We start from the raw sequence: 17,706 nt of genomic DNA, 5'->3' as shown, positions 1-17,706 counted from the left end.
TAGATAAGTACCAGATCGACATAATAGGGGTGACTGAAACAAAAAAGACCAAAACTGGTGAGATCTTTCTGAGCAATAAATACAAAATGTTATATTCAGGCAATGACAATCAAGGAAAAGGAGTAGCCATAGTATTCAACACAAAATACGAGGCTAATCTTCTTGAATGGCAGTCAGTCTCAAGTAGAGTAATGTGGGCAAATATGAGAATGGGAAACTGGACAATGAGACTTATTTGTGCCTATGGTCCCACAGAAGGTTCTACTAAGGTAGAAGTGGAGGAATTTTTTGAGGCTTTAGAAAATGCAACTGACACAATGAAAAAGGAAAAGTTGGTCCTTGTTGGGGATCTAAATAGTAGAGTAGGAAATGATTGTGAGACATACAAAAATATTTTGGGAAAATTTGGAGAAAAGAGCAAACCTAATAATAATGGCAAATATCTGTTGGATTTCTGCTCAGGACATGGACTGGTTATTACTAACACTATGTTCCAACATAAAAATGTGCACAAATTCACATGGAGAGAAGAGGCAAGGAATAAGAAAAATCTCATTGACTATATTATTATTTGATAGTGATGTTTTCTCCTTGGTGCAGGACACCAGAGTGTACAGAGGATTTGAAATTGGAAGTGATCACTATTTAGTCTTGAGCAGGATAAAATTGAATTTCATATTGAAAAGAATAACATGTAAGAAAGTTTTAAAGTGAATAAAAGTTGAGCAGCTCTCAGATGTGAACTGCAGACTAAAATACAAAAAGATTATTGAAGAATAAATGAAAGAGTTTGAGAACAGGAATTAAGCCTTGGAGATTCAGTGGCAAACTCTGAAGAAAAGATTGATTGATTCTGCCAGAGAGGCATGTGGTGAGGTTGTCTGCAAGGATAAAAAAAATCAGAACTCCCTGGTGGACACAGGAAGTTAAAGAGGCAGTGAAGGAAAAGAAGAAAGCATATCAAAAGTTCCTGGCAAATAAGTCAGCTTTTACTCTTACAGAATACAGAGACAAATGTAAGAAAGCTAAACAGTGTGTAAAACTAGCTAAACAAAAGTCATGGGAGGACTTTGGCAAGAATATAGAAAATAAATATCAAGAAGGTGGCAAAATATTCTGGAGGTTGTTGAAGAAGCTTTGGAATGGAGGAAAGAGTGCTGTAAAAGGAGTTTGAGATGATAAAGGTGACATGAAAATGGGAGAAAAAGATATCCTTGAAGTATGGAGTAATTACTTTGAAAAACTGCTAAATGAAACAAGCAGTGAGGACAGCACATTGGTAAAAAACACTGACCAGGAATACATATCCATGCTTGAAGTAGAAAAAGCCATCAAAGGCTTGAAATTTTGAAAGGCAGCAGGAGTAGATGATATTCGACCAGAAATGCTGAAGTATGATGGTATAAGAGTCTTACAGTGGCTGCACTGCATAGGTTCAGAAAGCTTGGGCAGAGGGACGAATTCCTGATGATTGGAGTAGAGCTCTCATAGTACCCATATATAAAAAGGGAAATAAAACTGAATGTGAGAATTACAGAGGTATTTCCCTACTGATTGTTCCTGGCAAGATCTATGCAAGCATTCTTGAGAAACGGTTGAGAAGAATTGTGGAAGAGAAGTTTGGTGAAGAACAAGCCTGATTCAGGCCAAATAGAGGCTGTCAGGATCAGATCTTCACTTTACGACAAATAGTCGAGAAAGCATGGGAATATAACAAACACCTGTATTTAAGTTTTGTCAATTTGGAAAAGGCATATGACAAGGTGCCAAGAGAGAAGCTATTCAATACGCTATAGTTATATGGTGTCAATGGGGCATTATATCAAGCAATACTTAATCTTTATTTGAGTTGCAAGTCAGCAGTTAGAATTGAAGGAAGTACAGGAAGATGGTTTAATGTTAAATCTGGTGTGAGACAAGGGTGTACGTTATCCCCCTCTTTTATTCATTATCTATATGGATCACATTATGATGGAAAGTGGTATTAAACATGATATCAAAATTGGAGATGTTAATGTCGGCTCTTTGCTTTATGCAGATGATGTTATACTTCTAAATAAATCCGCTAAACGTCTGCAAGATTCTCTGACTAAATTGAATAACTGTTGTAATAGATATGGTATGAAGGTCAGCAATAAAAAGACAAAGACAATGAAAATAGGCAGAATCATTGAAAATGTCAACTGTGTTGTGAATGGAGGCCTGTGGAACAAGTAAAACAGTTCAGCTACTTAGGCATGATTTTTTACTGAAGATGGTAAATTAAATATAGAAATAGACAACAGAATCAGCAAAGCTGGTATGGTGGGAAGTCAATTGAATAAATTCATATGGAATAAGAGAGAAATTAGTCGGAACACTAAATTAGCTGTATACAAGACAATGTTCAAACCAGTTTTAACTTATGGATCTTAGAGCTGGGTCAGAAGTAAAACATTTGACCAAAGATTAGAGACTGCAGATATGAGAGTCCTGAGAAACATTATAGGCATGAACAGATGGCATCAATGGCAATATCATATTAAAAACGAGGATATTAGGAAAGAACGTGACATTGTCAGCAGAGCTAATCTCAGGTGGTATGGTCACTTAAACCGAATGGGCGAAGACAGATTAGCAAAACAAGTGTTCTCTGCCAGAATGGCAGCAAAATGACCCAGAGGAAGACCAAGATGTAGGTGGATTGATACGGTACAAAGTGCCTTAGACGATAGAAATATAAGGCCTGATAATGGTGGAGTCTTGACAAGTAACGGACTTATTTGGAGGAAAATTGTAGATAGGAAGTTAGTAATGATGTAAATTTTTTCATGTAGTACTATCATATTATCCTGTACACCCCTTGAAGTTACATGGCAGGAATTTGATGATGAGAGGTGTACAGAATATGATAGTACTACATGAAAAATTTACATCATTACTAACAATTTTCTCCAAATCAGTCTGTTACCTGTCAAGACTCCAATATTAACAGGTCTTATATTTCTATCTTCTAAGGCACTTTTTATGCTATATCAATCCACCTATATCTTGTTCTTCCTCTGGGTCCTTTTTCTGCCAACATGGCAGAGAACACTTGTTTTGCTAATCTTTCCTCTCAATTCTGTTTAAGTGACCATACCATCTGAGATTATTTCTGCTAATGCATTCCTGGATGCTGACAATGTCAAGTTCTTTCCTAATGTCCTCATTTTTAATATGATATTGCCATTAATGCCATCTGCTCATGCTCCTAATCTTTCTTAGGATTCTCATATCTGCAGCCTCTAGGCTTTGGTGAAGTGTTTTACTTCTAAACCAGCTCTCAGATCCATAAGTTAAAACTGGTTTGAACATTCTTGTATACAGCTAATTTAGTGTTTTGACTAATTTCTCTCTTAATCCATATAAATTTATTCAGTTGACTTTCTCCCATCAGCTTTGTTGATTCTGTTGTCTATTTCCATATTTAATTTACCATCTTCACTAAAAATCGTGCCTAAGTAGCTGAAATATTTTACTTGTTCTACAGGTACTCCATTCACCATGCAGTTGATATTTTTAATGCTTCTGCCTATTTTCATTGTCTTTGTCTTTTTAATGCTGACCTTCATACCATATCTATTACAATAGTTATTCAATTTAGTCATAGAATCTTGCAAACTTGTAGTGGATTTATTTAGAAGTGTAACATCATCCGCATAAAGCAAAACGCTGACATTAACATCTCCAATTGTGATATCATGCTTAACACCACTTTCCTTCATAATGTGATTCATATAGATAATGAATAACAGAGGGGATAATGTACATTCCTGTCTGACACCATTTAACATTAAACCACCTTCCTGTACTTCAATTCTAACTGCTGACTTACAACTCAAATAAAGACTAAGTATTGCTTGATATAATGTCCCATTAACACTATACAACTGTAGCATTTTGAATAGCTTCTTTCTTGGCACCTTGTCGTATGGCTTTTCCAGATCTACAAAACTTAATTACAGATCTTTGTTATATTCCTATAATTTCTCAACTATCCGTCGTAAGGTGAAAATCTGATCTTGACACCCTCTATTTGGCCTGAATCCAGCTTTTTCTTCCACAATCCTTCTCAACCATTTCTCAAGTATACTTGCATGTATCTTACCAGGGACACTCAGTAATGAAATAGCTCTGTAATAACTCTACTACAATGATCTGGAATTCATCCCTCTGTCCAGGCCTTCTGAACTATGCAGTGCAGCCACTGAAAGACTTTTATACCTCCATACTTGAGCATTTCTGGTCAATATTATCTACTCCTGCTGCCTTTCAAAATTTCAGGCCTTTGATGGCTTTTTCTACTTCAAGTATGGATATGTATTCCTGACTGCATGCCTGGTCAGTGTTTTTTACCACTGTGCTGTCATCACTGCTTGTTTCATTTAGCAATTTTTCAAAGTAATTACTCCATACTTCAAGGATATCTTTTTCTCTTGTTTTCATGTCACCTTTATCATCTCTAATTCCTTTTGCAGCAGTCTTTCTTCCATTTCTGAGCTTCTTCAATGTCCTCCAGAATATCTTGCCACCTTCTTGATATTTATTTTCTATGTTCTTGCCAAAGTCCTCCCATGACTTTTGTTTAGCCAGTTTTACACAGTGTTTAGCTTTCTTACATTTGTCTCTGTATTCTCTAAGAGCACAAGCTGACTTATTTCCCAGGAACTTTTGATATGCTTTCTTCTTTTCCTTCACTGCCTCTTTAACTTCCTGTGTCCACCATGGAGTGTTGATTTTTCTATCTTTGCAGACAACTTCACCACTTGCCTCTCTGGCTGAATCAATCAGGGTTTTCTTCAGGGCTTGCCACTGAAAATAATATTTGTGTATTTTGTCTACAGTTCACATCTAAGAGCTGCTCAGCTTTTATTCACTTTAACACTTTCTTATGTTATTCTTTTCAATATGAAATTCAATTTTATCCTGCTCTAGAGTAAATGGTGATCACTTCCAATTTCAAATCCTCTTTGCACTCTAGTGTCCTGCACCAAGGAGAAAACATCACTATCAACAATAACATAGTCAATGAGACTTTTCTTATTCCTTGCCTCTTCTCTCCATGTGAATTTGTGCACATTTTTATGTTGGAACATTGTGTTAATAATAACCAGTTCATCTCCTGAGCAGAAATCGTATAGGTATTTGCCATTATTATTAGGTTTGCTCTTTTCTCCAAATTTTCCCAAAATATTTTTGTATGTGTCAGACAGTCATTTCCTACTATGATGTTTAGATCCCCAACAAGGACCAATTTTTCATTGTGTGAGTTGCTTTCTCCAAAGCCTCAAAAAAATTCTTTCACTTCTACTTTAGGAGAACCTTCTGTTTGACCGTAGGCACAAATACGTATCATTGTCCAATTTTCCATTCTCATATTTGTCCATTGAGCATTATTTAAGAAACTTAAATAATAACTTTTTTATTTGATTAAAGGTACATATCAGGAATTTGATAACTTATGGAAAACCTTGGATTTTCCATAAGTTATCATCAAATTCCTGATATGTACCCTTAATGGATATACATGATACTGTGACAGTACTACATGAAAAGTTTATATCATTACTAACTTCCTACCAACAGTTTTCCTCCAGATTAATCTTTTAACTAAGAGGACTCTGATATTGTGAGATCTTATATTTCAGTCTTCTACAATATTTCTATTGTAGAAGGCTGCACCTAGTTCTTAGTCTCTTGCCAGGATAGTAGGCTTGACTTATTTTGCTTTTTCTCTCCTGTTCTATTTAAGTGACCATTCTGCCTGAGATTAACTCTGCTCACACATTCCTGAATACTCAATGTCAAGTTCCATTTTAATATCTTCATTTTTAATGTGATTCTGCCACTGATGCTATCTGTTCACTTCATTAATTTTTAACTGATTCATAGTCTCCAGTCACTGATCAAATGTTTTGCTCCTTACCCAGCAGATCCATTAGTTAAAACTGGCTTGAACACTGTCTTATATATGGTAGTTTAGTGATTTGGCTAATTTCTCTCGTATTCTGTACAAATTTATTCATTTGATTTACCATCATGTCAGCTGTGCTTATCTCTTGTACATTTCTGTATTTAATTTGCTGTCCTCACTAAAATTATCTAAATAGGTAATGTTTTATTTGTTGTATAGGTTCTATATTTAGAATGCAGTTAAAGCTTTGGGTTCCCATCTATTTTCATACTTGGCTTTTTATTGATTTTCAATGCCACATTTGTAACAGCTGGTATTTAATTTACTTACTGAATCCTGCAGACATGTACAGGATTTATTTAAGAATTTAATATCTGCATAATGTAAAGAGCCGTGAGTCTGAGGGAAGAATGGACTTGTATAAGAGGAATGGCCTACATTTGAATATGTTTGGTATCACAAGCGTGGAAATATCTAACATCATTTAACATTGAGTCTGGGAAACTAAATTAGGACTGGAGGAATGGTGAGAATCTGTGCATACGAATGACCATGTTATATAACTACTAATGTTAGGAATGTATGTTATCATGAAAATGATTGTAAGGAAAGAATAATTGTTTTTGTCGAATTTGGGCTTATTAAGCATGTGCAGGAATGGCTGCATGAGTAAAAATAGACACCTGCAACTTGTCAGTTGGATTGTGCAGACTACAGAAGTGTGCATTCAAAAAATAATGCAAATAACTTATGTCTGTACAAAAATGCAAGGAGTATCAGAAACAAAGAAGTAGTTTTGTTGCTTTCGCAAATATGTTGGGACCTCAGATTGTGGGTATTATTAGTGAGACCTTGACTATCAAAGACGGATATACTAACTAGTATTAAGGATGAAGGTTACAGTATATTTAGGAAATACAGGATAGGAGCCAGTGTGTGTGTGGGGGTGGGGTGGGGGATGCTACTATGATATTGGATGATTTTATTATTATTGTATGTTCACCTCCATGGAGTCTGAATCGCAGGCAACCCAAACTATCCACACAGTCTATCATAGCTCTCCTTGATCCCATTAACAGACAAAGCACTAACAACTGACTCTAGCACCCCCATTCCATTTTGCAATTTTTCCAAGAAAAAACTCCCCTCAACCCCTACTGACTACAGTTTTACTCATCTTCCAGGGACGACCTCTTGTTTTGCCTCCCCCCCAGCCAAGTGCTGAAACATTTCCCATGCATCAGTCCTATAAAACTCTTTAACACGTTAACATCAGGGCAATTGCATCTCTCTCGCAATCACCCTCATTACTTGATGAGGGCGAGAGAAACTCCTGTGTCCCACAGAAATTTTGTGCTTTTGTTTTGGTGGGCACACTACCTATTGTAACTGTTCTTTAATTGTAATAAAATCTCCATGAAGGGGGGGGGGAATGTGTTTGTTTGGGAAATGTTAGAAAACAATAATGAAGGCGAATACTATGTTTGATTGGTATATTTGAATTACTCAAAGGTATAAATTTGTGAACCATCATTAATAAGCCATGTGAGAATGGGATCATATTATTAATAATTCACATTTATGATATGTGTGTCCTATAAGTTGCTCGGTGGAGTAAATATGGGATCTTATAAATTGTAGACATGTATAATTATAAACACTTATGAGGAGTAGGAAAGAGAGATGTTAGCAAAGTATAAGTAATTAACCAATAATAAACAGCCACTATATATATTTGGTAGTTCAGTAAATAACTATATGGAGATGCTAGGCCAATAAACTGTGGCAGAAATACATTGGGTTGATGAAGCATCAAATTATCTTGTAAAATTTGTTGTGCTTGTTATGTGTATTTATTTCTGTTTTATTTATATTTAGCTTTTTTCTTTTGTGTACTGAGGGTCAGGTATACATTTTATGTAGTAATAGGATACATAATATTCAATCATTATCAGAATTATCCACACTTTCGGGGATCCTACATTCCATTCCATTTCTTTATTTATTTTATTTAATTTAATTTTTGTGTCAGTGGCTCTTCTGTTATCATCATTAAATTCCTGCCATGTACCCTCAAGGGGTATACAGGATATGATAGTACTACATGAAAAATTTACATCATTCCCAACTTCCTTTCTACAATTATCCTCCAAATCAGTTTGTTACTTGTCAAGACTCCAACATTATCAGATATTATATTTCTATCATCTAAGGCACTTTGTACTGTATATCAATCTACTTATATCTTGGCCTTCCTCTGGGTCATTTTCTTGTTTTGCTAACAAGAACACTTGTTAGCAAAACAATTGTTCTCTGCCAACCTGGTAGAGAACACTTGTTTTGCTAATCTTTCCTCATCCATTCTGTTTGTGACCATAACATCTGAGATTAGCTTTGCTAACGCATTCCTGGATGCTAACAATGTCAAGTTCTTTCCTTCTGTCTTATCAGGCTCTTCTGTCTTATCTTAATAATAGATATCTCGCATATGCTGATATTTTGTTGTAGATCAACAAAATAAATACTTAATTAAAAAAATAAATATAAATATTTCTTATAATACATGGAAGTATTCATTTTTATTCAGGAATAGATAGTTTTACTACATCTGTTGTTTCCGCGAGAATAAAATTATTTGTATACTGTGAAAAACTTTCCCATCTCAATAGACACTATACAACAGAAGCAAAAAAAAAAAAAAAAAAAAAAAAGTAGCTTTGTTGTTTATCACTAAATATAATATACAGAGACATTTAACATTTGTGTATTATACAGGCATTCCTCGATGTTACTGCATATATCAAAATCACATTAATCAAATATAATAATCAGTGGTAAAAAGTATAATTCTTCCATGATCGATTACTGTACTAATAGTTCGTTTTATATGGTACTCTTTTAGGAAAGATAAAAAATGAATGCTAAGTAAATGTTTAACAAATACTTGTACCTACATAAGTTACTGCAATTTTTTTATCAAAAGAAGTTATCAATAATCATTTGAAGAGTTTTAGTTTTTTTCTTATCGGCATAAATTCTACGATAACAAGCAAAATGACTCTCCAGACCTTGGCAAACAAGCATTCTTCGATTAACATCTAGATCCATATCCATTACTTGCTGCTTAAGCGATTCTAAACTGCGAAATATTCCATCCAGTTCTTTGACTGTTATCTCTTTTGGAACCTCATCTTCACATTCCATTTGTTTGTTGTCTTCATATGTGTAATGTTGTTCAATTTCAACAAGTTCGTTGTCACTGAAATCTTTTGAATTTGAATCCAATAATTCTTTAACCTCTTCTGCATCAACACCATCAAAACTAAGGTCTGCACAAATTGCAATGATTTCTTCAATCACGTTGTTCACAGGATTTTGAAAACAACCTAGTCATTAGCGCATTCCAGCAAAATGCTTTGACAAACACTTTTCATACAGCTAGAAGACACTTGCTCCCACGAGTCATGAATGTTTTCAATTCTGTGTTTAATGTTAAATTTTTTCCAAAATTCTTGAAGCGTAGTCGCATTTTCTCCCGCTGTTGTTTCTACTGCCTTTGAAAATGTCTTTTTTAGAAAATAGGCTTTGAAAGTTGCAATGACGTCCATGTCCAAGCGTTGTAGCAATGATGTTGTATTTGCTGAAAAAAAATAAAACTTTCACATTCTCGCACAGATCATTAAGAGAATTTGGATGACCAGGTGCATTATCTAAAAGCAAAAGAGCTTTGAAAACTAAATTATTTCTCTTGCAATAATCTTCCACTGCCAGACAAAAATAAGAGTTAAACCAATCTTCGAATAGACTTTGGGTAACCCAAGCCTTCTGATTCACCTGCCAAATTACAGGTAAAGAGTTCTTGTTACATCCTTTTAAAGTCTTTGGGTTCTGAGTTCGATAGACAAGCAGCGACTTCAATTTAAAATCTCCATTAGCTTTCCCTCCAAGCATAACAGTTAAGCGATATTTTGATACTTTATAGCCAGGCTTGCTGCTTCTTTTTTTGATATAAAAGTTCTAGATGGCATTTTTTTCCAATAGAGGCCAGTTTCATCTGCATTGAAAATTTGGCGGTAATCGTAATCATTTTCTTCGATAATTTTCTGCAGCTCAGCAGGAAATGTGGATGCCGCATCTTCATCGGTACTTGTAGCTTCACCTGTTATTTTCAGTTTCTTTAGTCCGGCCCTAGATTTAAAATTTTCAAGCCAGCCTTTGCTAGCTGTGAATTTTGAATTGTCTTCTTTATATTTAGTCTCTTTAAGTCTTGAAAACCAGCTTAGAGCTTTGGCCATGATATTATAGGCACTAATTGGAATTCTCTTTTGATTGCAGTCTTCCAGCCAAATAATCAATCTTCCATTTCAACCATTATAGTGTTATGTCCCTATCTTACGATTTTGTTTGTCTTACAAACTGCCTTCGTCTATATTCTCCTAACTTCTACTTTCAAGGCATCACCAAAATTTCCACTAATATCTGAGTTATTGTTCCCCGTTGTATCCCTAGTATTTGTATTTTAACTGCGCCCTTTGGGATATTTAGTTTAAGATATTTTATACATAAACAGAGAAAAGGAACTCAAATATCTGAAAGTGTAACTATTGCAGTCGTGACACTATTTCTTGTTACTCAACATTAATTCCTTAAACTTCCCGTTTCTTAACGTTAATTCCCCGCGTGGTTAGGCTCGAATGTTTCTAAGCGGTGCATTGGATTAGCAATATCAGACAACTTTTTTTATCATTAAACAAAAGGTTTATTATTTCTCTAAACATGGTACATATCAAAATACTCAACTAAATTACTTACTAAAATTAGCTTAATACAAGTAGTTGGGCTATGATTCGACAAAAGTTACTACGATCATGCCGCCACAAAATTTCTTACAAAACATGAATCCACTTAACATGGAAAAATTAGATCACCACACATTATTAGATTATTCAACTTCAAGTACACTAGCAAAATCATTAAATACTCTAGCACACACTATGACAAATTCCGATTCTCTACACATCACACTAGGCATTCAAATTCCTCAGGCTACTTGATTACTCAATTCACACTAATCAAACTCAATATTAATAAAACCATTTACTTCATTAACACACAACTATGTCATTAACTTTCCTTTTACAATATAGTAGGCACTCAAGATTCTTAGGATAATTAATTATTCACAAATTATCAACACTAGCTAGCTTACTTTTAACACTCTCTATCAAATTCTAAAGTCCTGATATAATTTCTCCTTAATCACCTTAACAGTTCCGTATTATGACAATGGTACCTATCACAAACAACTTCTAGTTAATCATAAGACAAAATTCACAATACCTTTCTTCAGCTTCACTTACGGGCCTTTACCTTCTACTGAACGAACTTGCTTGCATAACTTCTTGCAATTCAGGGCTATATAAACATCTGCACTGTCGGCTGTGCTATCCGAAACGAGGACATCGATATCTTCACAGTTTCCTATGACTCTATGGTATGTTTCGCTTTCTACATAGGAATACGGGAATAGCTTTCCCGCTCACCTTCGATTCCTTGTTGTGGCATGAGGATATAAGCCATATCTCTCCACCCAGGAACACCGTGAAATCCACTAGAAAACCAAACTAAAACCACTGCGACTATCCAAACATTTCTTCTCCTCTGGCAAAAGGCAAACAGGCCTCAAGCCTCCTTGACTATCTAAACGTCTTCCCCAAAAACCACAAGAGCTTACTCTCCAAAAAAAGCCTCGAGGGGGGGTTACCAACCCTTTTATAGCTGCTCCCCTAACGGTGCCCTTTCTTACTTCTTTCTCCCGCCTCCTACTTGTTTTCAGTCTGTCTACCAATTGGGTAGCATTTTGCCGCCATACGTCATTTTGATCGGCAACTCGTAACGAAGTTTCTATCCGGGTATAGGCCCTAAGCGATATTCCGTTATTTCTCTTGTTAGCCTCTATCTTAACCCCGTTTTAAACCTTTTCTCAGAATTCTACTTAATGCTTAATCTGTAGCCTCTTACATAGCGTATTTCATGACTCATTCTTTTATACTTATGCACTTAACTCTTTCATTCTTAATCGCATTACTATATTAATTCTTAGTTAACTACTTATTTAATACAAATTCCTTGTTTAGTCATAATACATCTTAATACATTCTTTTCTTTTGTTATCTTAACTAAACAATAGACCTTTACATTTTACTCAATTTATACTGGATGCAAGAATATTTTATTAATTAAATTATCCTTTTTATGCAGGGTTTTTTATTTATGTTATTTATTTTTCATGTTACACCATGATAACTGAGAATACTATATTCTCAAGATATCAGGTGTAACAATAGCACTCCTGTTATGTGTGCATTGCATACTTGCAGATGTAGATGCAACTTTACCTTCCTCGCAATACTCATCAGCTTCGGATAAAATAGTCCATATTGTAGACTCGTTAAAACCAAATTCGCCTCCGATCTTGCTTTTACCATGTTTAAATCTTTTAATTAAATCAGTTTTGTATCTAAGGTAATTATTTTCCTCTTCTTTTTTTCACTTAATGACCCGGTTGTCAGATTGCTCTTATTCTTTGACACGATTAACGGACTGTAAAAATTACGAAGAATGTAATTTTTAAATACATACAGCAGAACAACTGGAGTTTGTAATACACCCACTCTTAATGCTAGCAGCAAAGTAACTGGCTGGCACTCAGGCTCTGGGAGCACAGCTGCGTGGGAGGAATGATGTCATCATGCTCATGCCATGAGGCCTGCATGTTTTTGCGTGGTAAATTTAAAGGTGCGTTAATCAAAACTTGCCGCAATTAATTTTGCCACATTAAGCAAGGGATACTCTTGTATTTAGCAACAATCAGTGTAATTAGAGACAACTGGAATAACACTCAATGGAAAAACACTCCCCACCCACAGACTGTGCTGCTTGCATGCAAACAAAACAGATGTATTGTGGCACTAAACATAGTTGCTAACTAGACACATTTGTCCTAATATCGTCTTTCAAATTTTTAGTTCCAGAAAATAAGTATAACAGCTATTTATAATAGTCCTTGGATACTGAAAGCGCACGATTTATGTAAACAAAAAGAATAATATATATATATATATATCAGGGACAAATATTCGTATGTAGTGCTTATCCACTGAATAGCAATATCACCGATCGTATATATTTGCATTTATTCCTGTTAAAGACTCTCCTAATGGTTTCCAGACTTCATGTGATTCCTAAAAGTAAACATAAATACTAATGCCTCGTGAAGAGGGCACTTTTCGACGTGTAAACTTTGCATCATATTTTTTTAACAGCCTGGGTGTGTATTCAAAATACATACACCTTTAAGCCCTTTGAAAAGATGTACAGATAGCACAGTGGGTCAAATTCTTAGCATTCTAGTAGTTTTCATCTGCTCGGAAGACAAGGTGGGGGGGGAGCTCTGAGACAATAGCACCTAGAGGCTGTGATTAGTGATTGTGTCAACCAGTCCAATCGAACGTTATTAAAGAACATGTAAGTCCACAGTAATAACTTTTAATTAATAAATAAGGTATAGATATAAAATATAAGACTTATTGTTAAACTGACCATAGATTTTTAATTCGTACGTATGTTTGTACAATATTGCCTACTAGTTTCGCTAGTAACCGACTAGCTTTTTCAAGGCTTGCACAGCACAAAAAAATGATAAATGCAAAAAAGTTATAAGAATACAAAAAAATGTTAGTACCTGTTAGGTAGCTAAGGTAACACATTCGCATGACATTTCTATTTAAATTAAAGGTACAGATATTTCATACTAAAACTAATAGTACATCTTCTGTGTTACAAACAGATAGGAATGGAATACAAGTAACGAACATTCAGTGGATCACCTATTAAAAGACATTGTTGTCGCGAGCTAGGAAATGAAAGAAATTAATAAATAATTAATATTTAAGATAATTGGTTTTTTTAATGATTACATAAAATAAAAGTCTCCCAGATCTTTGAGAGAGAGATTTTATGTAATCATTAAAAAAAACAATTATCTAAATATTAATTATTTATTAATTTCTTTCATTTCCTAGCTCGCGACAACAATGTATTTTAATAGGTGATCCTCCAAATATTTATTAATTAAAAGTTATTAATGTGGACTTACGTGTTCTTTAATAATTATACTATGCCACAGGTACCTCTAAAAATAACAATTGAATGTTGTCTAAAACAGAACAGTAACATTATTATTTTACCTGCGGATAAAGGCAATTCCACGGTCATCCTCAACTCTGAAGATTACCACAACAAAATGCTTCAATTACTTGAAGATAATTCGACATATTCAATTCTTCAGGAAGATCCTACAAGAGAATTACAAAACCGTACAAACAACTTGTTAAAGACTACGAGTGAACTTCCTCATAATGTTCACCTCTCTTTACGCTCCCTACATCCTCTTATCCCACGCATCTATGGAGTTCCCAAAATACATAAAGAAAACATCCCTCTTCGCCCAATTGTAGAAGGAATTGACTCATCTACGTATAAATTTTCAAAATATCTAGCAAAGTATCTCAAGTGTTTCTCCAATAAATCTTCATCTTTCATCAAAAACACCACAGATTTTGTTTCACATATAAAAGATATTCCCATCAATGAAAATGACATTCTGTCAAGTTTTGACATTATATCTTTATTTACTAACGTTCCTACGGACGAGGTACTTACATTACTAAAGGACAAATTATCCAAAAAAATGTTTACTTTATTAAAACATTGCATTCATTCTGGTTACTTCAGATATCGAAATTCCGTTTACCAACAAAAACAAGGCCTGGCAATGGGCAATCCTTTGTCCCCAGTTCTAGCTAACATCTTCTTTGAAGATTTTGAAACGGAAGCCATATCTTCTTTCTCATTTAAACCAAAAGTTAGGAAACGATATGCTGATGATATTTTTATTATTTGGAATCACGAGCACACATCTCTCATAGATTTTCTTCATCATCTAAACATCCATCATCCTAATATAAAATTTACTGCCGATATAGAAAATAATAATTCCTTACCTTTCCTGGATGTCATGCTTACACGATGCTCTGAAAGATTAAAAATCTCTATATACAGAAAACCTACTCATACCAATAGATATCTGCATAATCTTTCTCATCATTTTCCACCACAAAAACTTGGAACTATATCTACCTTAGGACGCAGAGCATGCGCTCTCTTGAATGAACCAGATGAACTACAAAAAGAAATAAATCACCTCACTCTTATCTTTAAACAAAATGAATACTCTGAAAAAACGAGCACGAAATTTCTTCTGGATCCTCCTAGGCAGTGCACAACAGAAACTATTAATTTTAAAGGTAGCATCTCCATTCCATACATTAGCACAGTCTCTAAAATAGCTAAAGTCCTTAAAAAATATAATATCAGGATGTTCTTCACCACACTTCCTAAAATCCATTCTCTAATCATCCATCCAAAGCCTACTCATCACAACCTAAAATATCCAGGTGTATATAAATTATGGTGCGATTGCACTATCCCTTATTTTGGACAAACTAACAAATCTATTGAACAACGTATAGAAGAGCATAAGAGAGACATCTCTTACAAAAGATCTCATGCAACTGCGTTATCCAGTCATGTTCTTTTTTCAAATAATCCTAATGATGATCAACAGAGCCACTCCGTTTTGCTGGGATAGATCAGAAAATATTTTTCGCTGTGATGATGAATTTGAGAGAAAAATTGTAGAATCAAGGGAAATCCTGCTGAACCCTGTCCACTTAAACAACAATTTGAGTTATAACATCCCAGATAGCCATGCTGCAGTTATTCAGTATTGGCGTTCACGTGAGCCTGCATGCACACTTGCAATAAACAATGGCACACCTGTTAGAACAACTTGAAAAAATATGTTTTTTATGCATCAATTATGTGTGGCAATTTTAACTGTAATTTCCAGTTGTTTTAGATACTTCAATGTTTATTACTATTCTTTTCCTTTATGAATACCTGAGGAAGGCTGTTATAAGCCGAAACTAGTTGTATTATTCTCATTAAAATCTTTATAAGTTATCTCGGTTTTTTAAGTCATTAAATCTATCTTTTAAAATGTATCACAACAACTGAGTAAAAGCCTATGATCACATATATAAAACTTGAAATCAGTTTGAATTACATTTGAGATATTTGAATCATCCAGATACTTCACAAATAAAATTTTACAAATAAAATTCAAACGAAAAAGTTGCAACTAACATGTTGTATAAGCTTTATGAAAATGCAACCACTCAACATGGGAACAGCATATATATGCTAAAGCTAGTTTCAACCGTGGATTTTACACAGCAGACACATGACCAGCTCAAACATGTTAAGTAACTTAAAAGTTTCTTTCATATCCCCTCTTTTTTGCAGACAATCATACCTATCAACCAACTTCTGCAGTCCACATACCCTCACAGAACATTTCAAAGATCACTCACCATCTTGGTTGCTCACCTTTGAATCCTCTCCACCATTTTCTCATCTCCATGAAACCAGTTTTTTATCTGTTTTATAAGGCTTGTATTCATTGGCTATTAAAGAGTTGCAAAGGTATCTGAGCCCAATTTTAGAGGACTATGTCATTTGAACAAATGGCCATGGCTCTGTGCATAAGTGTTTTGAGGATGCCTAGTGATGTGATTTGTTACATAAATACCTTCCCTTACATGTGGGCTTTTTTACTTTGGACAGACTGGAGAATCATTTAACATCTTCCTTGAACACAGAAATTAAATCTATGATTATCAATAATGTAAGCTGGGACTGGCACACCATGCTCTCAATATTCCTTCATACAGGATTAAATGAAAGAAAAGATCTGTGCAACATAGGAGTCGCTATAGGTCAGAGATTATATTTTTAGTATCAGCATTGGCAGTAAGTACTCCTCCAAACCTAAAGTATGGCTGCATTAATTTGAGATGGTCATTTTGAGATCAAATATAGCCTGACTTTTTCAAATTAACTTCATGTTATCCAGTCCATAAGGGTGCATTATTAGGACATTAGTTCTTTTTAAGTTACAATTGAATTGTTTCTGCAATTATCTAATTGAGTGCTGCTGCTTCTCACAGTTGTAATTCATGCTCAGAAGATTCTGGGTAGAAAATCAGCAAAATATTAGCAAGTCCAATAAATGAATTTTTTAATTTTATTTTTTATTATTATTATTTTTTATTCTTGGTGTTCCACTTCATAGTCTTAGCTATTCTATCTTTAATTTTAACCAGTAAATTTAGGATGGACAATTGTAATTGACAAACTTATAATGTGAAACAATTATAATTGAAGTAATCATGCAGAATGTGTATATATATTATTATATATTATTCAGAATTTGATTTATAATAACAATAATAATGTTGATGTTTTCTATTTATGATCTTTTAGGGTAAAGATGCATTTGACCAACTTAGTGATACAATCCAAAGTACAGTGAACAGAACAGTGCCTGGTAAGCAAGTATATGCTGATAAAATGCACATTAAAAAAAGAAATAGAATTTATGAGATACTGATAACCTTCCATAATGAAATTTGAAGGTTTACAAAACAAAATTTACATTTTGTTTTGCAGAATGGAATTTGCAATATTATACAGTCAACTCTTTATTTTGTAAAAGAAACATATATAATAGGAACCAGAGGAATAATTCATTAGATTTGAAGAGTTGCTATAGTGAGCTTCCTTTAAAATAGTATTGATACCAAGTT

At 34.3% G+C, this 17,706-nt stretch overlaps 1 protein-coding gene across 4 annotated transcripts in view; it reads left to right on the top strand.

Annotated features, from left to right (window-relative positions):
* Positions 1–17,706, top strand: part of LOC150107959 (prominin-1-A-like) — a 566,181-nt gene that overhangs the window by 385,242 nt on the left and 163,233 nt on the right. For all 4 annotated transcript variants that reach the window (XM_090390573.1, XM_090390570.1, XM_090390571.1 and 1 more), the window contains one exon: positions 17,384–17,447. In XM_090390573.1, coding sequence (XP_090246699.1) covers positions 17,384–17,447 — 64 coding nt within the window. The remainder of the gene's footprint in view (positions 1–17,383; positions 17,448–17,706) is intronic.

Source organism: Typopeltis vanoorti, chromosome 3 (genome assembly GCF_054136105.1).
Source record: "Typopeltis vanoorti isolate ZY-2024b chromosome 3, IOZ_Tvanoo_1.0, whole genome shotgun sequence".
Classification (NCBI taxonomy): domain Eukaryota; kingdom Metazoa; phylum Arthropoda; class Arachnida; order Uropygi; family Thelyphonidae; genus Typopeltis; species Typopeltis vanoorti.
This window is presented reverse-complemented; position numbering and strand designations above follow the sequence as displayed.